The sequence below is a fragment of the Triticum urartu genome, chromosome 5A (assembly GCF_056163025.1).
Source record: "Triticum urartu cultivar PI428250 chromosome 5A, HENAU_Tu73, whole genome shotgun sequence".
NCBI lineage: Eukaryota > Viridiplantae > Streptophyta > Magnoliopsida > Poales > Poaceae > Triticum > Triticum urartu.
Genome location: NC_141877.1, coordinates 568,292,934 through 568,317,701, shown reverse-complemented (window position 1 = coordinate 568,317,701; position 24,768 = coordinate 568,292,934). Strand labels below are relative to the sequence as shown.

At 47.1% G+C, this 24,768-nt stretch overlaps 1 protein-coding gene across 1 annotated transcript; it reads right to left on the bottom strand.

The window, feature by feature from the left end:
* Positions 1-139: 139 nt before the first annotated feature.
* On the bottom strand, positions 140-5,220 carry PHYC (phytochrome C). The gene is made up of 4 exons (XM_048694377.2): positions 2,525-5,220; positions 1,599-2,415; positions 983-1,276; positions 140-636 (listed from the first exon to the last, which is right to left on the bottom strand). The coding sequence occupies exons 1-4, from the start codon at positions 4,587-4,589 to the stop codon at positions 393-395; spliced, it is 3,420 nt and encodes a 1,139-aa protein (XP_048550334.1). The 5' UTR covers positions 4,590-5,220; the 3' UTR covers positions 140-392.
* Positions 5,221-24,768: the final 19,548 nt, after the last annotated feature.

Genomic DNA, 24,768 nt, shown 5'->3' with positions numbered 1-24,768 from the left:
GTTTAAAACGCATGGTTTATTTATTTTTTTCTTCACACAAGTGTAGTATACTCTGCAAACTGCACTGCAGTATCTGAAAATACAGAAGAACAAGAATCTCAAATCAGACTGAACGTCTGAATTCGCAACCACCTGAGAATTGATCGAAGAACACAAGCACATATTTTAATTTTATTTCATCGCGCACTCGTAGAGTTGCCGTGTCAAAATTACACTAAAAACCTAACAACAGCTAAGCTAGCTAAGCTCCTCCTCAACCATCAAAGATGGGAACAACCCATGTTCCCAGCTACACATATGATACATCAGCTAGGCTCTCCCAAAGGGCTTGCTCTTTGCGCAACCCAATCAATAGCCCTGGTTCACACCTCGAGGACACCCGTCGTCGGGATTCAGAAGTTACTCTTGCTCGTCGAAGGCCTGGACCTCTTGCTATTGAGCTGCGCCACCGGGAACTCTACCAGAACGATGAACGACGAGCTCTCCGCTTCTCGGAGGTACTGTACCGTGCCACTCATCGTCTTCACCAGCTTCTGGCTTATGTGCAGGCCGAGGCCTTCTCGGGATACCCCTGGGCCATGGCGGAACATCTCCTGTATCAGTGCCTCCGGGACGCCTGGTGCTGGGTGGACAAGTCTGCATGGATTCATGGGTTAAACAGCTGTTATTTTCAAGGAGATTTGGCCTATCCAGCAAACCGCTTTCAGATTGTTTTCAGTTAAGTGACATTGCATCCCAGAAAACTCATCAGGCAATCTAAACACTACCAAAGAAGAGCAAGGGCAACCTCCTGTCACTTACAAGCTGACCACTATAATTTTTATCTGACCGGGATGGCTCCGGACTTGCACAGTCGCCATCCCAAAAATATTTATGCTGTACACGTAAAGTAAGTGTCTCATGTTCCCTATGTGTTCTTCTGATATATATAGTTAGTTCAATTTATGGCATGCGCGGAGGGACAGAAGTGGGAGGGGCTAACCTGAATTCTAGATGAGCAATCTGCATGCCAGAACCAATGTGTTCCTTCTTGGGAATGACCTGGAGTACAATAGGCCCTTCAGCTGGCCGAGTAAATTGAAGCGTGCATGCCAAGTAGTCTGCTAGGACTTGCTGAAGCCTTAAGTTATCCCCATATAAGTACATTGATGATACTTCTACAGGCCAATCACGATCAAGAGAAATTTGTTTTTCCTTGCTCACAGACATGCCTTGCATTAGGACCGTATTCAGAGCTTCTTCAAGGTTGAATTCCACCGTGTTCATCTCCATGTAGCTGTAAAAAAAGTATTAATTAATATTTAATCTATCATTTTTCTATCATATGTAGAAGTAAATGGAAAAGGCATGCTAAACTGTTGTGTGAATTGATTTTCTAGCACTATAAGCATTTTGTTAATGGTGGAAGTTCTCATGTCTAAGAATTTGCAACCAGTAGTGCATATCATGTGTACTCCATAGATTAAATGCAATTGATAGGGAAAAAAACATGAGATATTAGTAGTTTCAGTTCTGCATCAGCACAGACACAATTTACTGGGGTTAGTGAAAAAAATAGCTTATCAGCTTTTAGACGATGCTGAAAAAATAGCACTTACCACTGTTCAATGCCTTCTAGATCATTGTCATGTAAAATCTTTTTCAACTGTTCTTGGCAGAGAACATTTGATGCAAAAAGTTGCCTCTGCTCCTCTGTCAAGTCAGACGGTTCCAATAACTTACGGGTAAATTGCATGCCATTGAGTGGGTTCTTTAATTCTTGACGAATATATGTCAATTCCTTAAAGCTGTGTGTAGCAGCTTGTTCAGACATTTTCTGCACCTGAAGAGCATGCTGAAGCTCGGGGCTGGCCACATGCAAAAAGCAAAGAGCGCCGGTGATCTTACCCTCAGCATCTGTCCTCTTGTTTGCTGTCAGCAGTGATTCCATGTACTTGCCATCTGTGTTGAAGAAACCAAAAGCAAGCTTCTCGGGTTCTTGACCAGAGATCACCGTGTTCATCAGTATGCTAAGTTTGGTTAGAGTAACTTGATCTTTTACCCTGCATCCATAATCATGAAGAGTGAAAACCTCCCCGATTAGCAACTTATCTATTGCATCTTCCCTCTTTATACCAGTAATCTTTTGCATAGCTTCATTCCATTCTAAGCAAGAACCAAGATCATTGATCATAAATATAGGGGGTATGAGCTCATTAGGGTTCTTTACTATTGCAACATAGTCACCCTGTATCCGGGTATACTTATCCATAACCATCTTGTGCCCTGTCAAATCTTGTGCTACGAAACATACCCCAACAACTTTGTCTGAAAGGTCACGACTACAACAGGCGTTAACCATCAAGACTACAGGGCCCTTACTTTCCTGTTGATGGAATGTTTTAAGCTTGATTTCCAAATTCTGCTCTTCGGTTCCTGAAATATAAAGGAGAAATGAAACACAGATGTGTCACCAAAAAATGATGTACATGTTATAACTAAGCTGGAAAGCATAAAAGGACCAGATTCAAGACATAGTGACAACCTTGCAGAGCTGAGTTCAACATTTGCTTAACCACTTCAACAGAATCACCCTCCACGAGATCTACCAGAAGCATCCCTATGGCTTCCGTGGTTGGTAATCCAGTAATTTCTGCAACTTTATTATTCCATCCGTTTATGTTACCAACGATGTCGACAGCCAATATAGGAGCAGTTGCTGTCTCAATTAGGCGCACCATCTCATTTGTCACAATTTTCAGTTCAAGTAGCCCCTGTATCTTCTTGATGTCATCAGATGGAGCTTCAACAATTGACCTTGCATTGTTGTCGTTAGCATCTTCATCTTGCAGGGAGCCACGCAATATTAGCTGGAGAGAATGGATTGCGTCCATTTCAACATCCTCCCAAGGAACACTCCTCCATTTAACTACCTCCAAGAAGGCCCTGAACGAAGAACGTGGATGCATCCTCCTGCCATTGTCATCTGCATCACCTGGTTCATGCTTAGCTCCACCCCACTTGATCTCCTTTGCTGTGTGCGACCGGAACCAGAAGATAAATCCTTTGGAAGAGATCTTTATAGCTGCCATGCCACAGACAACCTCACCGAGCGCAGACGCACCAGGATATCCTGCTTCCAATAAGCTGTCCGTACTTAGCCCAGTAGAGCCATCATGGCACTCCAGCAGCCACGCGACAATCTTCTTTATCTCTCCTTCAGAGGGTGTTGATCCCAGCACCATAATCTGGTTTTGGTAACACAATGCTGCACCATCGCACTTCACCAGATCCATTACATTGGGAGACTGGGTAAATATCCCAACAGGAGCATCCCTGAGGAGCATATCACACAGAAGCGTCTGCGTGCGGAGGATGTGCCTCTCCTTTGCCTGAGAAGCAAGTTCCACCTCCTTGTTGAGCTGTATGCCGAACACTTGCAAGAGAAATTCGCAAGCATACCTGAGAGGGAAGGGGACGAACCTCGGGCTCGTGTGATGGCATACCACCAGCCCCCACAGCTTCCTGCCTTTCGGCTGCTGGTCACTCCCAGTGTCTCCATCCTCATCGTCGTCCTCGTTTATAGTGATCGACATCACCAGCGACGCGATGGAGCCCATGTTGGCCATGTACTGGGCATGGCAACCATGGGGTGCTCTCATGGTCGAGCCACAGAGGCTGATAGGCTGTGACAGGTTGTCATCCTGAATGAGCTTCACAGGACTTGCAGCACAATCACATATCATGCGCACTTTGTTCTTCATAAACAGAAACCTGGATGCTTGTGGGATGTCAGTTGCCGGGTAGTGCAGGCCAAGATACGGCTCCAAATCAGACCTCCTGCACTCGGCAATGACCTCACCATGCTCGTCCTCATGGAACTTGTATGCCATCACCCTGTCATAGCCAGTGAGCTCGCTTACCTCCCGGACCAGCACATCGCAGAGCAGGGAGAGGTTGCCACTGGGCAGGGACTGCAGCCTGGAGATGGCCTTGGCGGCGAGCTTGTACGACTTGAGCGCGCCGGCGGCGGTGACGGGCACGTCGGCGGGGTTGACCGGTTCGAGGTCGATGACGAGGCCGACGTCGATGCGGTGCAAGATGGCGTAGAAGGGCTTCCCGGAGGTCCTGGCGTGGACGAGGATTGGGTTGAGCAGATTGACCTCCCCGAAGACGGCGGCCTTGTGCAGGGCGACGGCGCTCTGGGAGCGAAAGAGCGTGCGCACGTCGGCGCCGACGGCGAGCGCGTCGCGCTGGTCGATGGTGGGCACGGCGTGCGGCGTGAGGTCGAGCATCTCGGCGGCGTTCTCGCTGTAGGCGAGCAGCGCGAAGGACTCCGGGTGGATCGCGAGCAGGCAGCCGAAGGGCTGGATGTAGCGGCCCCGCTGCATGTTCTGGAGGTAGGCGGAGACGGCGGAGCTGGTGCTGGCCCCGGAGCGGTTGAGCGCGCTGACCGAGGAGGAATAGTCGAAGTGGCGCTGCGAGCCCTCGAACTCGGCGTGCAGGCGCGCGTCCACGGGCGTCTGCGCCACCACCCGCTCGCTGTGCTTGGAGCGCGCCGAGCTCCCCCGCGAGCACGCCGGCCGGTTGTTGGACCGCGACGACGACATCTCGCCGCCGGTCGCCACCACGACCACCCCCGAGCTAGGCTCCTCGCTCCTGCCCCTCCCCCTACCGCGCGACGGTCAGCAGCGGTGGCGCGGGGGATTCTGCGACGCGGAGGGGCAAATGGGCGGAGGAGGAATCGGCGGGAATCATGAGGGGGCGGGGGGAAAGCCGCGACTTTTCTGGAGAAGGACGGGGGAGAGTGGGGGATTGGATTCGCCCGGCGCGGATAAGCACACGCAGTGAGTGAGAAGGGAACAGGAGGGGGCAGCACCCGGGTGGGAGTGGGACAGCGATGTTACCCCCACGCTCCTCCTCCCTGCGCCAAACGGTAGAAGAAGCAAGCAACAGCGATGCGCAACTAACTAACCGCCCGCCCGCTCGATCCGCCGGGGCGGCGCCCGGCGTCGGAGAGCGAAGGGAAGGGGAATACGCGGTGGGCTTTCACGCGCGGAGGAAGTGGCAGGGCGGCGGCGGGCGGGTGGGTGAGCCAAGAGAGGCGTCGGGAAACCGAGAGGGGAACGGGAAGCCGTACGACGTCACTCCGGCGCGGCTCGTCTTCCCCGCAAGAGCTGACGCGGCAGTAGTGTGCGAGCTCGGCTAATTTGGATGGCGCTTCCCACTTGATCGGAATAATTGAAGAATGGGTTGCCTTGTCGGGGCCATCGCGTAGTAACTAGCAGTAGTACCAGTGCCCAGCAGGCTGTCCATCTTTGGCCGGTGGATTGGACGCGTGCGGCCCAGATCGTCCGCGGGGCTCCCCGATTCCTTTCCCAAAACTGTGTGGTGCGTGATGCTTCGAGCCAAGATGCGGCGTGCGTGCTTTGCTTTTCGCACAGAAATGGGGTGGCAAGCGTCGGTCGCTGTCAGAAAATGTTGACCGTTATTTGTGGTTTGTGCTTAAGGGCATCTCCAATAGTTTGTATGTTAGCTTGTTGGTAAAATATTCCATGTCATCAACCAACACCTTAACATACAACAACTTCAATGGGTTGTATCTAGTTTGCCCAATAGGATGTGAGATAATAAGTGGGGTGTTCTCTCATTCTACATTGAAGCTTGTGCAATGGGTGTTGGTTCATGTACATACAACCTTCCTCTCTTTCCTCATTTATTGTATGACACATCATCAAAAATCCTATGTGACAAACTCTACCAACAACTATCTTACGACCATTGGAGATGCCCTAAGGTGGAGCCTGTATACACGTAGCGCGGGGCAACGGCAAGGGGACACGGTGGTCATTGCTGCCACGGATGGGAGTGCGATTGGATCGAGCGATGATCACCCGGCTTTGATATTTTTTTCGCAAATACGCAAAGGCTTTGCGTATCATTGCATTGATAGGAGGGAAAAAAGATGTGACGGTTACAGGGGTAGCCCCACAAGCACGTACGCGAGAGGGCGTGAATGAGAACTTCATGGGCGCATACAAAGAGATGGGGGGTGCGCTAGTCGTCCCCGCAGTCGATCACTACGGAGGTAGGAGCAGGTTGTTGAGCCTTTTGCCCATCCGCATGCGTCTTCCACTACTGCAGGATGCTGCTAACGCGACACTACAATCAGAGACCCTTCAAGAAACTGTGTGCGATGCCATAATCGCAAACGGTGCTGTATGAAAATCGTCAGAAATGTGTAAAACGTTTGCGACGACGGATGCATCAAACACGATTCAGGTTTTAGTTGCGTGTGCGATGAAGGGCATACGGTTCAGTTCAATGAACTGTTTGCGATGAGGAGGAACAAAAGAAACGGGCATCCAGATGGAGGCGTGTGCGATACACAGCATACGGTTTACTCAGATGAACTGTTTGTGATTAGGCAACACAAAAGAAACGGTCAGCCAGATCAAAGGTGTGTGCGATATACGGCATGCGGTTCACTCGGATGAACTGTTTGCGTTGAGATATGAGAACAAAAACGGTTCAACTCAATACAGTGTGTGTGATACGGGACAAACAGGTCTGTAATCAGAAATGTGTCTGAAGGCCGATAAGAACACAGACGGTTGCTGCTAATAAGACGTGTGTGTTGTGCGATGGGATTGCGTACAGAACAACAACATATACACACACACACACACACACTTATAAGGACATGCTTGCATAACCAAATTAAACATCCACTTACATAGGTGGCAACTACAACCATGGCATCTGCACACACCAAAGTAAACTATTACATGCATAATTACATAGGTGGCTACTACACACATGACATTTTCACACACACCAATAAAGTAAACTATATATTACATGCATGATTAACTAGCATAAAGGATCAGCTGATCATCATCTACTTCTTGTGACGCTTGCTCTTCTTGTGGCTCGATCCGGGCTCGTCGACTTGGGTAACGAGGCACTTCCTCATGTCAACGATTCGCTTGTGCATCTCGTAGCATGTGTACACGCTCTTGGCCGCGAACCTGAGGTGAGGTTCATCCAGTTGTCGCATCCAGGCCTTGTGCCAGGATACGAGACTTGTTCTCTGGGCATCCTGCTTCATCTTTTCGTAGTAGGGGTCGATGATGGCCGAGGCGAGTTCGACCAGGGAGTCCTGCTTCGTGCTGCCCCAGACCCTGTAGTGGTCGCGGATTTCGACAAGGTTCTTGCAGGCCAAGCCCGTAACACTGAGCGCTTTTACATCGTCTTTGGTATCCACCGTGGCGAAATTGTAGTCGGTGATGTTGACAAACCTGTTGAAAGCACAAGTGATCCATGGGTGGTTTTGGTAATTAATGTCAACATATCTTTTGTTGGACTAATGTTTTTATCTAGTACATTTCAGATAAATTCAACAGATGGAGTGGCGTGGACAAGAAGATGTGGAACCCCTTTGAAATGCTAAGGACAAAAGATTGGCTCAAGCTCTAAAGCTCAAGACTCTACATTTTGCTTTTAGTGATCCAAGATCACATTGAGTCCATAGGAAAGCCAATACTATTAAAAGGGGGATGAGGTGTTGCTTAATGACTTGCTTACTCAAAGTGCTTAGTGATATGCTCCAAAGCCCTCAACCACTTTCTCATATCCACATATGTCCCAACCCAAAAGTCAAACGAAATTTTTCATCCGGCGCCACCGAGTTCACTTGACATAGCCATTGCCACAAACCCTAATCAATTCGGTCACACCGATGGGATCTCGGTCTCACCGAGATGGGCTTGCAAACTCTTTGTTGCCTATTGTAATAATCTCGGTCTCACCGAGATATGCAATCGGTCCCACCAAGTTTGCTTGACCAACTCTCTGCTTCACTTATTACCCAAATCGGTCCCACCGAGTTTGTGTAATCAGTCAAACCGAGATGAGCCAAGACCGAGAGGGGAACGGAAAGCCGTACGACGTCACTCCGGCGTGGCTCGTCTTCCCCGCAAGAGCTGACGCGGCAGTAATGTGCGAGCTCGGCTAATTTGGATGGCGCTTCCCACTTGATCGGAATAATAATTGAAGAATGGGTTGGCTTGTCGGGGCCACAGCGTAGTACTAGCAGTAGTACCAGTGCCCAGCAGGCTGTCCATCTTTGGCTGGTGGATTGGACGCGTGCGGCCCAGATCGTCCGCGGGGCTCCCTGATTCCTTTCCCAAAACTGTGTGGTGCATGATGCTTCGAGCCAAGATCACCCTAAACGGCCATCTACAATTAAGAAAACGTCGTCCTGGATCGGTTAGGCAGAGGCGGCGTGCGTGCTTTGCTTTTCGCACAGAAATGGGGTGGCAAGCGTCGCTGTCAGAAAATGTTGACCGTTCTTTGTGGTTTGTGCTTAAGGGCATCTCCAATAGTTTGTATGTTAGCTTGTTGGTAAAATATTCCATGTCATCAACCAACACCTTAACATACAACAACTCCAATGGGTTGTATCTAGTTTGCCCAATAGGATGTGAGATAATAAGTGGGGTGTTCTCTCATTCTACATTGAAGCTTGTGCAATGGGTGTTGGTTCATGTACATACAACCTTCCTCTCTTTCCTCATTTATTGTATGACACATCATCAAAAATCCTATGTGACAAACTCTACCAACAACTATCTTACGACCATTGGAGATGCCCTAAGGTGGAGCCTGTATGCACGTAGCGCGGGGCAACGGCAAGGGGACACGGTGGTCATTGCTGCCACGGATGGGAGTGCGATTGGATCGAGCGATGATCACCCGGCTTTGATATTTTTTTCGCGAATACGCAAAGGCTTTGCGTATCATTGCATTGATAGGAGGGAAAAAAGATGTGACGGTTACAGGGGTAGCCCCACAAGCACGTACGCGAGAGGGCGTGAATGAGAACTGCATGGGCGCATACAAAGAGATGGGGGGGTGCTAGTCGTCCCCGCAGTCGATCACTACGGAGGTAGGAGCAGGTTGTTGAGCCTTTTGCCCATCCGCATGCGTCTTCCACTACTGCAGGATGCTGCTAACGCGACACTACAATCAGAGACCCTTCAAGAAACTGTGTGCGATGCCATAATCGCAAACGGTGCTGTATGAAAATCGTCAGAAATGTGTAAAACGTTTGCGACGACGGATGCATCAAACACGATTCAGGTTTTAGTTGCGTGTGCGATGAAGGGCATACGGTTCAGTTCAATGAACTGTTTGCGATGAGGAGGAACAAAAGAAACGGGCAGCCAGATGGAGGCGTGTGCGATACACAGCATACGGTTCACTCAGATGAACTGTTTGTGATTAGGCAACACAAAAGAAACGGTCAGCCAGATCAAAGGTGTGTGCGATATACGGCATGCGGTTCACTCGGATGAACTGTTTGCGTTGAGACATGAGAACAGATACGGTTCAACTCAATACAATGTGTGTGATACGCGATAAACAGGTCTGTAATCAGAAATGTGTCTGAAGGCCGATAAGAACACAGACGGTTGCTGCTAATAAGACGTGTGTTTTGTGTGATGGGATTGCGTACAGAACAACAACATATATATATATATATATTTATACACACACTTATAAGGACATGCTTGCATAACCAAATTAAACATCCACTTACATAGGTGGCAACTACAACCATGGCATCTGCACACACCAAAGTAAACTGTTACATGCATAATTACATAGGTGGCTACTACACACATGACATTTTCACACACACCAATAAAGTAAACTATATATTACATGCATGATTAACTAGCATAAAGGATCAGCTGATCATCATCTACTTCTTGTGACGCTTGCTCTTCTTGTGGCTCAATCCGGGCTCGTCGATTTGGGTAACGAGGCACTTCCTCATGTCAACGATTCGCTTGTGCATCTCGTAGCATGTGTACACGCTCTTGGCCGCGAACCTGAGGTGAGGTTCATCCAGTTGTCGCATCCAAGCCTTGTGACAGGATACGGGACTTGTTCTCTGGGCATCCTGCTTCATCTTTTCGTAGTAGGGGTCGATGATGGCCGAGGCGAGTTCGACCAGGGAGTCCTGCTTCGTGCTGCCCAGACCCTGTAGTGGTCACGGATTTTGACAAGGTTCTTGTAGGCCAAACCCGTAACACTGAGCGCTTTTACATCGTCTTTGGTATCCACCGTGGCGAACTTGTAGTCGGTGATGTTGACAAACCTGTTGAAAGCACAAGTGCTCCCTGGGTGGTTTTGGTAATTAATGTCAACATATCTTTTGTTAGACTAATGTTTTTATCTAGTATATTTCAGATAAATTCAATAGATGGAGTGGCATGGACAAGAAGATGTGGAACCCCTTTTACCCCTTTTGAAATGCTAAGGACAAAAGATTGGCTCAAGCTCTAAAGCTCAAGACTCTACATTTTGCTTTTAGTGATCCAAGATCACATTGAGTCCATAGGAAAGCCAATACTATTAAAAGGGGGATGAGGTGTTGCTTAATGGCTTGCTTGCTCAAAGTGCTTAGTGATATGCTCCAAAGCCCTCTACCACTTTCTCATATCCACATATGTCCCAACCCAAAAGTCAAACTCGGCCCCACCAAAAATTTTCATCCGGCGCCACCGAGTTCACTTGACATAGCCATTGCCACAAACCCTAATCAATTCGGTCACACCGATGGGATCTCGGTCTCACCGAGATGGGCTTACAAACTCTTTGTTGCCTATTGTAATAATCTCGGTCTCACCGAGATATGCAATCGGTCCCACCAAGTTTGCTTGACCAACTCTCTGTTTCACTTATTACCCAAATCGGTCCCACCAAGTTTGTGTAATCGGTCAAACCGAGATGAGCCAAGACCGAGAGGGGAACGGAAAGCCGTACGACGTCACTCCGGCGTGGCTCGTCTTCCCCGCAAGAGCTGACGCGGCAGTAATGTGCGAGCTCGGCTAATTTGGATGGCGCTTCCCACTTGATCGGAATAATAATTGAAGAATGGGTTGGCTTGTCGGGGCCACAACGTAGTACTAGCAGTAGTACCAGTGCCCAGCAGGCTGTCCATCTTTGGCCGGTGGATTGGACACGTGCAACCCAGATCGTCCGTGGGGCTCCCCGATTCCTTTCCCAAAATTGTGTGGTGCGTGATGCTTCGAGCCAAGATCACCCTAAACGGTCATCTATAATTAAGAAACCGTCGTCCTGGATCGGTTAGGCAGAGGCGGCGTGCGTGCTTTGCTTTTCGCACAGAAATGGGGTGGCAAGCGGCGCTGTCAGAAAATGTTGACCGTTCTTTGTGGTTTGTGCTTAAGGTGGAGCCTGTATGCACGTAGCGCGGGGCAATGGCAAGGGGACACGGTGGTCATTGCTGCTACGGATGGGAGTGCGATTGGATCGAGCGATGATCACCCGGCTTTGATATTTTTTTCGTGAATACGCAAAGGCTTTGCGTATCATTACATTGACAGGAAGGGAAAAAGATGTGTCGGTTACAAGTGTAGCCCCACAAGCACGTACGCGAGATGGCATGAGTGAGTACTACGTGGGCGCATACAAAGTGATGGGGGCTGCGCTAGTCGTCCCCGCAGTCGATCACTACGGAGGTAGGAGCAGGTTGCTGAGCCCTTTGCCCATCCACAGGTGTCTTCGTTGATGTTGTTGACTAGGAGGGGGGTCGAGGGAGTCGCGCCGTTGAAGACGCAGGTGTTTCGCGCCTTCCAGAGAAGCCGGATTGTGAGGATGATATGCGAGGCCAAACCGCGTCGCAAGGATGTGGGCGCGTCCTGCACGACCAGAGAGAAGCAGTCGCGGAAGTCCAGCCATGGGCCTGGGAGTGGGGTGTCGGTGATGTGGTACCAGGATAGGACCTCGTGCCATGTCTGTCGAGAGAAAGAGCAACCTGCGAGGAGGTGCTCCATGGCCTCGGGCTCCTGCTCGCAGAGAAGGCACAACGGGGCGTGGGCGAGGCCGCGACGAGCAAGTCGATCGGCGGTCCAGCATCGTCCTTGGAAGGCTAGCCAAAGGAAGATCTTGACGCGGAGGGGTGCCCAAAATTTCCATGTTAGCTTCCAGGAGGGCTCGATCGTGGAACCGACAAAGAGGGCTTTGTAGCATGATTTGGCGGAGTACGCGTCGTTCGGTGTCCAACGCCAAGAGACGAGGTCCGGGGCATCGGAAAGATTGGTCTGACTGAGCCGCTGCTACTTCTTGGGCTTGCGTTGATTTTTTCCCTTGAAAAGAAAATGGTGATGCAACAAAGTAGAGATAAGTATTTCCCTCAGTTAAGAACCAATGTATCAATCCAGTAGGAGGAACACACGAGTTTTCAATAATAGCACATGCACAAACAAACAAATACTTGCACTCAACGCGACAAAGGGGTTGTCAATCCCTTCACGGTTACTTACAAGGATGACATCTGATAGTGATGGATATAAAAAATAAGTAAAAGTGCAAACAAAAGAAAAATAAATAAATTGCAGCTAGGTATTTTTGTGTTTTTTATTTTATAGATCTAAAAATAATATGATAAAAGATAGACCCGGGGGCCATAATTTTCACTAGAGGCTTCTCTCTTGAAAGAAAGCATACGGTGGGTGATGACCCACAAGTATAGGGATCAATTGTAGTCCTTTCGATAAGTAAGAGTATCGAACCCAACAAGGAGCGGAAGGAAATGACAACTGGTTTTCAGCAAGGTATTTTCTGTAAGCACTGAAATAGTCGGTAACAGGTAGTTTGATAGCAAGATAATTTGTAACGAACAAGTAACGGTAACTGTCGTGGAATTGTCACGACAGATGTCCTAGCAAAAGGACTTAGTTGTAGGGCCATCACAACTAGGAAGCTTAAAGGGGTTAATCGGGACAAAGGACAAGAGAGGTTTTATACTAGTTTGGCCCCTTACGATGAAGGTAAAAGCCTACGTCTAGTTGTGTTTGGAATTGCTGGGGTTTCGGAGACCAGGGAACACATATGCTTGTCCTGGCTTCGAGTTGTTCTCTCTTGACCTAAGCCGCTGCCGGGTCGTCCCCTTATATACACGGGTTGAAGCCTGACGGCCTACAGAGTCCCGGCTGGCTTATAAAACGTGTCCGGCTCGGTGACTTATTTTACATGCCTTTCTTTACAAGTCTTTCCTTACAATGGCGGTTTACAATATTGGGCCTTAAGCCGCCTCTGGCCTTAGGCCTTCTATAAGTCTTAATAAACTATCGCTTTGAATGTTACTGGGCTTCTTTTGTAACCCGCCATTGGGGCTGACCCGGCCCCTCCCAGGCGGGTCTTACCTGGTATCTATATTCCCAACATTAGACCCCAGGTTGACTTTGAACTTTGTTCCTTGTCAATCTTCAATACTTAGATGAAATCCATCTTCCTCTCTCTGTAAAAATTATGTAACTCGTCATGACGTCATCTTCTAAAAACACAAAAAACTGTTATGACATCATCCTCAACGGATCTTTATCTTTTAATGTCTTCCAAGAATCGAGGCGTCCATTTAGTTGGATAGTCATTATTTGGGTCTTCCTCGATTTTCGTGCCCACCTGTTCGCTTATCTCCTTATAAATAGGCACGTCCCAGTCTTTCTCATTCTTCTCTTTCTCCGTCTTCTTCCTCTCGCAACCCTACCGCCGCTCAAGCTCCGCCGCCGTCGCAGAGCTCCTCGTCTCCGTCGACCTTGGCCGCTGCATCAACCTGAATCAGTCCAGAGAACGGTGGCGACCTCCGCAGAAGATCCGTGGTTGTAAGTTTTCACCTTCCTGCTCCTCAGATCTGCATTAGGGTTTCTAAGTTTCCTGCGTGTTCTTCACAGTTCGTCACGGGTTTGTTGTAGTTTTTCCACTGCGGCTTCTTCTTGATCCAAAAATAAACATATAATCGTACGGTAGTTATTTTGTGCCCATCCTTGATACTAGTAGATTCCTTCTTCTGGTAAAAAGGGTTTCATTAGAGCTCACGAACTCTTCTGTGCCAGACTTTTAGGTCTAGAATATTTTCCATTTTGAACGACCACTCGATCTAGAATAATATCAAGAATCTAGGAAACCTGTTTGCCTAAACACTTAGCCAATTCTGTTTTTGTTTTCCTTCAAATGTCTGTAGTCATGGCGGCTTATGACGTCGGCTTACTTTTCCCTTATATGACATTAGCCCTTACTTAAGCCGCCATTACCTATTTGCACCATCATCATTTAACTGTTAATTTCACCATTGAATTGAACCGGCACGTTACTTTATTTTCAGTTCGTCTTTTGATCATCATGCTGTCAAAAGCACCGACCGTCTGCAACTGGGTCCCTTCCACAGTAACTGAGGACAACTTAAAGGAATTCTTCACCATAGTTTTTTTGCCAGGGAAGAATGTTATGTCTTACCATGTGTTGGAAATATGCCCTAAAGGCAATAATAAAATGGTTATTATTATATTTCATTGTTCATGATAATTGTCTATTGTTCATGCTATAATTGTGTTATCCGGAAATCGTAATACATGTGTGAATACATAGACCACAACATGTCCCTAGTGAGCCTCTAGTTGACTAGCTCGTTGATCAATAGATGGTTACAGTTTCCTGACCATGGACATTGGATGTCATTGATAACGGGATCACATCATTAGGAGAATGATGTGATGGACAAGACCCAATCCTAAGCATAGCGCAAGATCATGTAGTTCGTCTGCTAAAGCTTTTCTAATGTCAAGTATCTTTTCCTTAGACCATGAGATCGTGCAACTCCCGGATACTGTAGGAATACTTTGGGTGTGCCAAACGTCACAACATAACTGGGTGACTATAAAGGTGCACTACGGGTATCTCCAAAAGTGTCTGTTGGGTTGGCACGAATCAAGACTGGGATTTGTCACTCCGTATGACGGAGAGGTATCTCTGGGCCCACTCGGTAAGGCATCATCGTACTGAGCTCAATGTGACTAAGGGTTGGTCACCAGATGATGTGTTACGGAACGAGTAAAGTGACTTGCCGGTAACGAGATTGAACGAGGTATTGGGATACCGACGATCGAATCTCGGGCAAGTAACGTACCGATTGGCAAAGGGAATTGTATACGGGATTGCTTGAATCCTCGACATCGTGGTTCATCCGATGAGATCATCGTGGAACATGTGGGAGCCAACATGGGTATCCAGATCCCGCTGTTGGTTATTGGCCGGAGAGTTGTCTCGGTCATGTCTACATGGTTCCCGAACCCGTAGGGTCTACACACTTAAGGTTCGATGACGCTAGGGTTATTAGGAAGACTTGTATGTGATTACCGAATGTTGTTCAGAGTCCCGGATGAGATCCCGGACATCACGAGGAGTTCCGGAATGGTCCAGAGGTGAAGATTTATATATGGGAAGTTGTCATACGGTCACCGGAAAGGTTCGGGGGCATATCGGTATTATACCGGGGCGACCGGAGGGGTTCCGGGGGTCCACCGGGAGGGGCCACCTCTCTCGGAGGGCCTCATGGGCCGTAGAGGAAAGGGAACCAACCCCAAGTGGGCTGGGGCACATCCCCCCTTGGGCCCATGCGCCTAGGGTTGGGGGGTGGAAACCCTAGATGGGGCGCCCCCTTGCTTGGGGGGCAAGTCCCTCTCCTTGGCCGCCGCCCCCCTCTAGATCTCATCTAGAGGGGGTCGGCCCCCTTCCCCCTTCCCCTATAAATAGAGGGGCAAGCGGAGGGCTGCACAGCACATCAAAGGTGCAGCCCCTCCCCTCCCCAACACCTCTCCTCCTCCGTTAAGTGCTTGGCGAAGCCCTGCCAGAGTACTACCGCTCCACCACCACCACGCCGTCGTGCTGCTGTTGGAGCTCTCTTCCTCAACCTCTCCCTCCTTCTTGCTAGATGAAGGCGCGGGAGACGTCTCTGCTCCGTACGTGTGTTGAACGCGGAGGTGCCGTCCATTCGGCACTAGGATCATCGGTGATTTGGATCACGACGAGTACGACTCCATCAACCCCGTTCTCTTGAACGCTTCCGCTCGCGATCTACAAGGGTATGTAGATGCACTCCTCTCCCTCTCGTTGCTAGATGACTCCATAGATTGATCTTGGTGATGCGTAGAAAATTTTAAATTTCTGCTACGATCCCCAACAGTGGCATCATGAGCTAGGTCTATGCGTAGTTTCTATGCACGAGTAGAACACAAGTTGTTGTGGGCGTCGATTTTGTCAATTTACTTGCCGTTACTAGTCTTATCTTGATTCGGCGGCATCATGGGATGAAGCGGCCCGGACCGACCTTACACGTACGCTTACATGAGACTGGTTCCACCGACTGACATGCACTAGTTGCATAAGGTGGCTAGCGGGTGTCTGTCTCTCCCACTTTAGTCGGATCGGATTCGATGAAAAGGGTCCTTATGAAGGGTAAATAGAAATTGGCATATCATGTTGTGGTTTTGGCGTAGATAAGAAACGTTCTTGCTAGAAACCTATAGCAGCCACGTACAAAATTGCAACAACAATTAGAGGACGTCTAACTTGTTTTTGCAGCATATGCCGTGTGATGTGATATGGCCAAAAGGATGTGATGAATGATATATGTGATGTATGAGATTGATCATGTTCTTGTAATAGGAATCACGACTTGCATGTCGATGAGTATGACAACCGGCAGGATCCATAGGAGTTGTCTTAATTTATTTATGACCTGCGTGTCAACATAAACATCATGTAATTACTTTACTTTATCGCTAACCGTTAGCCATAGCAGTAGAAGTAATAGTTGGCGAGACAACTTCATGAAGACACGATGATGGAGGTCATGGTGTCATGCCAGTGACGACGATGATCATGGCTCCCCGAAGATGGAGATCAAAAGGAGCAAAATGATATTGGCCATATCATGTCACTATTCGATTGCATGTGATGTTTATCATGTTTTACATCTTATTTGCTTAGAACGACAGTGGCATAAATAAGATGATCCCTCGCAATAATTTCAAGAAAGTGTTCCCCCTAACTGTGCACCGTTGCTAAGGTCCGTTGTTCCGAAGCACCACGTGATGATCGGGTGTGATAGGTTCTAACGTTCGCATACAACGGGTGTAAGCCAGATTTACACACGCAATACACTTAGGTTAACTTGACGAGCCTAGCATGTACAGACATGGCCTCGGAACACGGAAGACCGATAGGTCGAACATGAGTCGTATAGAAGATACGATCAACATGAAGATGTTCACCGATGATGACTAGTCCGTCTCACGTGATGATCGGACACGACCTAGTTGACTCGGATCATGTATCACTTAGATGACTAGAGGGATGTATATCTGAGTGGGAGTTCATTAAATAATTTGATTAGATGAACTTAATTATCATGAACATAGTCTAAAAATCTTTGCAATATGTCTTGTAGATCAAATGGCCCACGCTAATGTTGCCCTCAACTTCAACGCGTTCCTAGAGAAAACCAAGCTGAAAGACGATGGCAGCAACTACACGGACTGGGTCCGTAACCTGAGGATTATCCTCATAGCTGCTAGGAAAGCATATGTCCTTGATGCACCGCTAGGTGAAGCACCTGTTTTCCTAGCAGAACAAGACATTATGAACGCTTGGCAGACGCGTAGTGATGATTACTCCCTGGTTCAGTGCGGCATGCTTTACAGCTTAGAACCGGGGCTCCAAAAGCGTTTTGAGCAACACGGAGCATATGAGATGTTCCAAGAGCTGAAAATGGTTTTTCAAGATCATGCGCGGGTCGAGAGATATGAAGTCTCCGACAAGTTCTACAGTTGTAAGATGGAGGAGAATAGTTCCGTCAGCAAGCACATACCCAAAATGTCTGGGTTGCACAACTGCTTGTCTCAGCTGGGAGTTAATCTCCCGGATGATGCGGTCGTTGACAGAATCCTTTAGTCGCTCCCACCTAGCTACAAGAGCTTTGTGATGAACTTCAATATGCAGGGGATGGAAAAGACCATTCTTGAGGTATATTCAATGCTGAAATCAGCGGAGGTGGAAATCAAAAAGGAACATCAAGTGTTGATGGTGAATAAAACCACTAAGTTCAAGAAAGGCAAGGGTAAAAAGAACTTCAAGAAGGACGACAAGGGAGTTGCCGCGCCCGGTAAGCAAGCTGCCGGGAAGAAGCCAAAGAATGGACCCAAGCCTGAGACTGAGTGCTTTTATTGCAAGGGAAATGGTCACTGGAAGCGGAACTGCCCCAAGTACTTAGCGGATAAGAAGGCCGGCAATACCAAAGGTATATGTGATATACATGTTATTGATGTGTACCTAACCAGCGCTCGTAGTAGCTCCTGGGTATTTGATACCGGTGCAGTTGCTCATATTTGTAACTCAAAACATGAACTGCGGAATAAACGGAGACTGGCGAAGGACGAGGTGACGATGCGCATCGGGAATGGTTCCAAGGTCGATGTGATCGCCGTCGGCACGCTACCTCTGCATTTACCTACAGGATTAGTTTTAAACCTCAATAATTGTTATTTAGTACCAGCTTTGAGCATGAACATTATATCAGGATCTCATTTAATTCGAGATGGCTACTCATTTAAATCCGAGAATAATGGTTGTTCTATTTATATGAGAGATATGTTTTATGGTCATGCTCCGATGGTGAATGGTTTATTCTTAATGAATCTCGAGCGTAATGCTACACATGTTCATAGTGTGAGTACCAAAAGATGTAACATTGATAATGATAGTCCCACATACTTATGGCACTGCCGCCTTGGTCACATAGGTGTCAAACGCATGAAGAAGCTCCATGCTGATGGACTTTTAGAGTCTCTTGATTACGAATCATTTGACACGTGCGAACCATGCCTCATGGGTAAAATGACCAAGACTCCGTTCTCAGGAACAATGGAGCGAGCAACCAACTTATTGGAAATCATACATACTGATGTGTGCGGTCCAATGAGTGTTGAGGCTCGCGGTGGCTATCGTTATGTTCTCACCCTCACTGATGACTTGAGTAGATATGGGTATGTCTACTTAATGAAACACAAGTCTGAGAACTTTGAAAAGTTCAAGGAATTTCAGAGTGAGGTTGAGAATCAACGTGACAGGAAAATCAAGTTCTTACGATCAGATCGTGGGGGAGAATATTTGAGTCACGAATTTGGCACACACTTAAGGAAATGTGGAATAGTTTCACAACTCACGCCGCCTGGAACACCTCAGCGTAATGGTGTGTCCGAACGTCGTAATCGCACTCTATTGGATATGGTATGATCTATGATATCTCTTACCGATCTACCGCTGTCATTTTGTGGTTATGCTATAGAGACTGCCGCATTCACTTTAAATAGGGCTCCGTCGAAATCCATTGGGACTACACCATATGAATTGTGGTTTGGTAAGAAACCTAAGATGTCGTTTCTGAAAGTTTGGGGATGCGATGCTTATGTCAAGAAACTTCAACCTGAAAAGCTCGAACCCAAATCGAAAAAATGCGTCTTCATAGGATACCCTAAAGAAACTATTGGGTATACCTTCTACCTCAGATCCGAAGGCAAGATCTTTGTTGCCAAGAATGGATCCTTTCTAGAGAAGGAGTTTCTCTCGAAAGAAGTAAGTGGGAGGAAGGTAGAACTTGATGAAGTATTGCCTCTTGAACCGAAGAGTGGCACAGCTCAAGAAAATGTTTCTGAGGTGCCTGCACCGACTAGAGAGGAAGTTAATGATGATGATCATGAAACTTCAGATCAAGTTGCTACTGAACTTCGTAGGTCCACAAGGACACGTTCCGGACCAGAGTGGTATGGCAACCCTGTCCTGGAAATCATGTTGTTAGACAACGGTGAACCTTCAAACTATGAAGAAGCGATGGCGGGCCGAGATTCCGACAAATGGCTGGAAGCCATGAAATCCGAGATAGGATCCATGTATGAAAACGGAGTATGGACTTTAACTGACTTGTCCGATGATCGGCGATCCATAGAAAATAAATGGATCTTTAAGAAGAAGACAGACGCGGATGGTAATGTGACCATCTATAAGGCTCGGCTTGTCGCTAAGGGTTATCAACAAGTTCAAGGGGTTGACTATGATGAGACTTTCTCACCCGTAGCGAAGCTGAAGTCCGTCCGAATCATGTTAGCAATTGCCGCATTCTATGATTATGAGATATGGCAAATGGACGTCAAAACGGCATTCCTTAATGGTTTCCTTAAGGAAGAATTGTATATGATGCAGCCGGAAGGTTTTGTCGATCCTAAGAATGCTGACAAGGTGTGCAAGCTCCAACGCTCAATCTATGGGCTGGTGCAAGCCTCTCGGAGTTGGAACATTCAATTTGATGAGATGATCAAAGCGTTTGGGTTTACGCAGACTTATGGAGAAGCCTGTGTTTACAAGAAAGTGAGTGGGAGCTCTGTAGCATTTCTCATATTATATGTGGACGACATACTATTGATGGGAAATGATATATAATTCTTGGAAAGCATAAAGGCCTACTTGAACAAGTGTTTTTCAATGAAGGACCTTGGAGAAGCTGCTTATATATTAGGCATCAAGATCTATAGAGATAGATCGAGACGCCTCATTGGTCTTTCACAAAGTATGTACCTTGACAAGATATTGAAGAAGTTCAATATGGATTAGTCCAAGAAGGGGTTCTTGCCTATATTGCAAGGTATGAGATTGAGCACGGCTCAATGTCCGACCACGACAGAAGATAGAGAAAAGATGAGTGTCGTCCCCTATGCCTCGGCCATAGGGTCTATTATGTATGCCATGCTGTGTACCAGACCTGATGTAAACCTTGCCATGAGTTTGGTAGGAAGGTACCAAAGTAATCCCGGCATGGAACACTGGACAGTGGTCCAGAATATCCTGAAGTACCTAAAAAGGACTAAGGATATGTTTCTTGTTTATGGAGGTGACGAAGAGCTCGTCGTAAAGGGTTACGTCGATGCTAGTTTCGACACAGATCTGGATGACTCTAAGTCACAAACCGGATACATGTATATTTTGAATGGTGGGGCAGTCAGCTGGTGCAGTTGCAAGCAAAGCGTCGTGGCGGGATCTACATGTGAAGCGTAGTACATGGCAGCCTCGGAGGCAGCACAAGAAGCAATCTGGATGAAGGAGTTCATTACCGACCTAGGAGTTATTCCCAATGCGTCGGGCCCAATGACTCTCTTCTGTGACAACACTAGAGCTATTGCCCTTGCCAAGGATCCCAGGTTTCACAGGAAGACCAGGCATATCAAGCGCCGCTTCAACTCCATTCATGAAAATGTTCAAAATGGAGACATGGATATTTGTAAAGTGCATACGGACCTGAATGTCGCAGATCCGTTGACTAAACCTCTTCCTCAAGCAAAACATGATCAACACCAGAACTCTATGGGTGTTCGATTCATCACAATGTAACTAGATTATTGACTCTAGTGCAAGTGGGAGACTGTTGGAAATATGCCCTAGAGGCAATAATAAAATGGTTATTATTATATTTCCTTGTTCATGATAATTGTCTATTGTTCATGCTATAATTGTGTTATCCGGAAATCGTAATACATGTGTGAATACATAGACCACAACATGTCCCTAGTGAGCCTCTAGTTGACTAGCTCGTTGATCAATAGATGGTTACGGTTTGCTGACCATGGACATTGGATGTCATTGATAACGGGATCACATCATTAGGAGAATGATGTGATGGACAAGACCCAATCCTAAGCATAGCGCAAGATCGTGTAGTTCGTTTGCTAAAGCTTTTCTAATGTCAAGTATCTTTTCCTTAGACCATGAGATTGTGCAACTCCCAGATACTGTAGGAATACTTTGGGTGTGCCAAACGTCACAACGTAACTGGGTGACTATAAAGGTGCACTACGGGTATCTCCGAAAGTGTCCGTTGTGTTGGCACGAATCAAGACTGGGATTTGTCACTCCGTATGACGGAGAGGTATCTATGGCCCCACTCGGTAAGGCATCATCGTAATGAGCTCAATGTGACTAAGGGTTGGTCACTAGATGATGTATTACGGAACGAGTAAAGTGACTTGCCGGTAACGAGATTGAACGAGGTATTGGGATACCGACGATCGAATCTCGGGCAAGTAACATACCGATTAACAAAGGGAATTGTATACGGGATTGCTTGAATCCTCGACATCGTGGTTCATCTGATGAGATCATCGTGGAACATGTGGGAGCCAACATGGGTATCCAGATCCCGTTGTTGGTTATTGGCCGGAGAGTTTTCTCGGTCATGTCTACATGGTTCCCGAACCCGTACACTACAAAAAAATACACTTCCGTGATGATACGTGTTTGTCACAGTAGGTCGCGTTTTTTGTCATGCATGTACATCCATGACGATTTTATGACAGAATCAGGATAGTCATACTTGTGCTGTCGTAGAAGTGTTCCATGACATTACCAAAATTATCATCACGGAAGTGTGCACTTCCATGATGATAAATCGCGCGTCACAGAAGTGCTTTCGTCAAGGGTGACGGACACGTGGCATCCACCGTAATGGAACGCCGTTAAGCTATCGGGTCGGGTTTTGGATCCAATAACCCGTTAACAGCCCGGACCATTGGGGATTTTCCACATGTAAAATCATCATTGGCTGGAGGAAACACGTGTCAGCTCATCATTGGGACAGATGTCATCCACTCATTGGACAGAAGGCGCCTATGATACGTCGACATGTGGCACGGCCCAACAGAGGCCCCTTCCTGTGAAAAGGCCAGCCCGTTTGACTTGGTCAAAAGGTGGCGGGCCGGCCCATGGAAAGCCTGTTAATAGCCTGTTCGCATATAGCCCATTTACAGCCCGCTAACCCAAGGCCCATTACGCCCTATCCGAATTAGGCCTAGTAGCATCATTTGGGCCATCCAATATGATTCTAGCCTGTTTTCACTTCTGGCCCATGTATGGCCCATGACGTCTTTCGGCCCATATGAGGCCCTATGTAACTCTTGGCCTATTAACGACCCGTGGTGAAACTGGCCCGTAATGAATAGTGTATCACTGTACACCCATTAACGACCCTTGGTGAAACTGGCCCGTAATGAACAGTGTATCACTTTATACCCATTAATGGCCCGTTATTCCGTTGGGCCGTTTCCAGCCCATGTTATGTTTCGGCCTTCTCAGAGCCCATTTATTCTTGGGCTCATTTCCAGCATTCGTTTACTTACGGCCCGTTACTGTCATTTTCTGCTTGTGGGCCAAATTCAGCCCGTGGTTACAGTCAGCCCGTTTGTGGTCCGTTAATATGTTGGGCCATTTTCATAGCATCATCAAATATGACCTATTAACGATGGCCCGTTTACGACCATAATGCGGCCTGTTATTAGCCCATGTTTGGCCAATCGATCATACGTCCCGTATAAGGCCCATTGATGATATGGCCCGTAGAAGGCCCATTGTTTCTACGGCCCGTAGAAAGCCCATTGTTTCTACGGCCTGTAGAAGGCCTATTGTTTCTACGGCCCGTAGAAGGCCCACTGTTTCTACGGCCCGTAGGAGGCCCAGTGTCACTACAGTAAATATTAGCCCATGGTTATTGTGGCCTAGTTTTAAAAAATAGGTTATTGCAGCCACTAGCAAACCACGGAAAAAGAACTGCACTGACTACAAGAAAACAAATAAACAAGACAACAAGGAAATAAATAAGCAAGCAACTTATGCTAGGATATCACGGCTATTACACATATTACATCCACTGGGCATCAAAGTTCGCCACCAGTGCAAATATAGGGAACAAAGCAGCATATAAACGCCGCAGCAAAACAAGTCCAGAACTGAAACCACTTCAGAAGAGTTCAAGAAATAATATCCTGGGTACCCATAATGCTGGCAAGATGCTTAGCAAGCTTATTAACTTTCTCTTGTTTGGTGCTTAAATCCTCCAGCGCTTGTTGTTGCACAAGAAAGGACTGGTGTTTATCAGCCACAGTAACTTGTTGTTCGAGTTACTGGCCAGTACCGCTGGCACAAGCGCTTGTAGCTAGCCTGTACCGCTGTCCTGTTCAAGAACCCCCTCCAATTCAAATGGATGATAAACAAGAAAAGAAATTGAACGTACAGACATTGTATGATAGACAGATGTGGTAATTCACATATATGTTGTCTAACCAAACAGGACAACATGACATAGTTTCACATATATGATGCCTAACTAAACAGGATAGCATGACACAGTTTCAGATATATGATGGATAACTTAATAGGATATAATGGCATAATTCAACATATGATGAGTACCTAAACAGGATGACATGACACAACTATATGATGTCTTTCTAAAATAGGTTGGGATGAAATAATTCACATACATGTTGTCTAAGTATACATGATGGCATGATATAATTGACATAATTGATTCATATACTAAGCAACTGGCACTCGCATGTATGATCTCTAAACTAGCAGATAGAATTCAATATTGTGCATATGATGTCTAAACTAAGCAATGCAAGACACCATATGCATCATATGAGAAATATAAACATTGAAACTTAGAGCATACACCTCAGGTGGGATATAGGACTGGTCATCTGTCTCTGAATCCTCCTCTGAGGAGCCGCCTGTAACCATCGAGATATATGCTTCAACAAGTACCATTGCCTGCTCTGAAGACCTTGTTTTCACTCCAGATTTTCCCATAACCGGCTCAAATGGCTGATACACATGAAGAGTAGTTCAATATACACAGATTGTCGACAAATGGAATACGTAATGAAAAAAAGATGGCATGAGATAATTCACATATATGATGCCTGGCTCCATGGCGGTGCATAATTCACATATATTATAACTGGCTGAAAAACATGGCATTGCATAATTCACATATCTGATATAGAAAGCAAACATGAGGCATTCACACAAAGCATG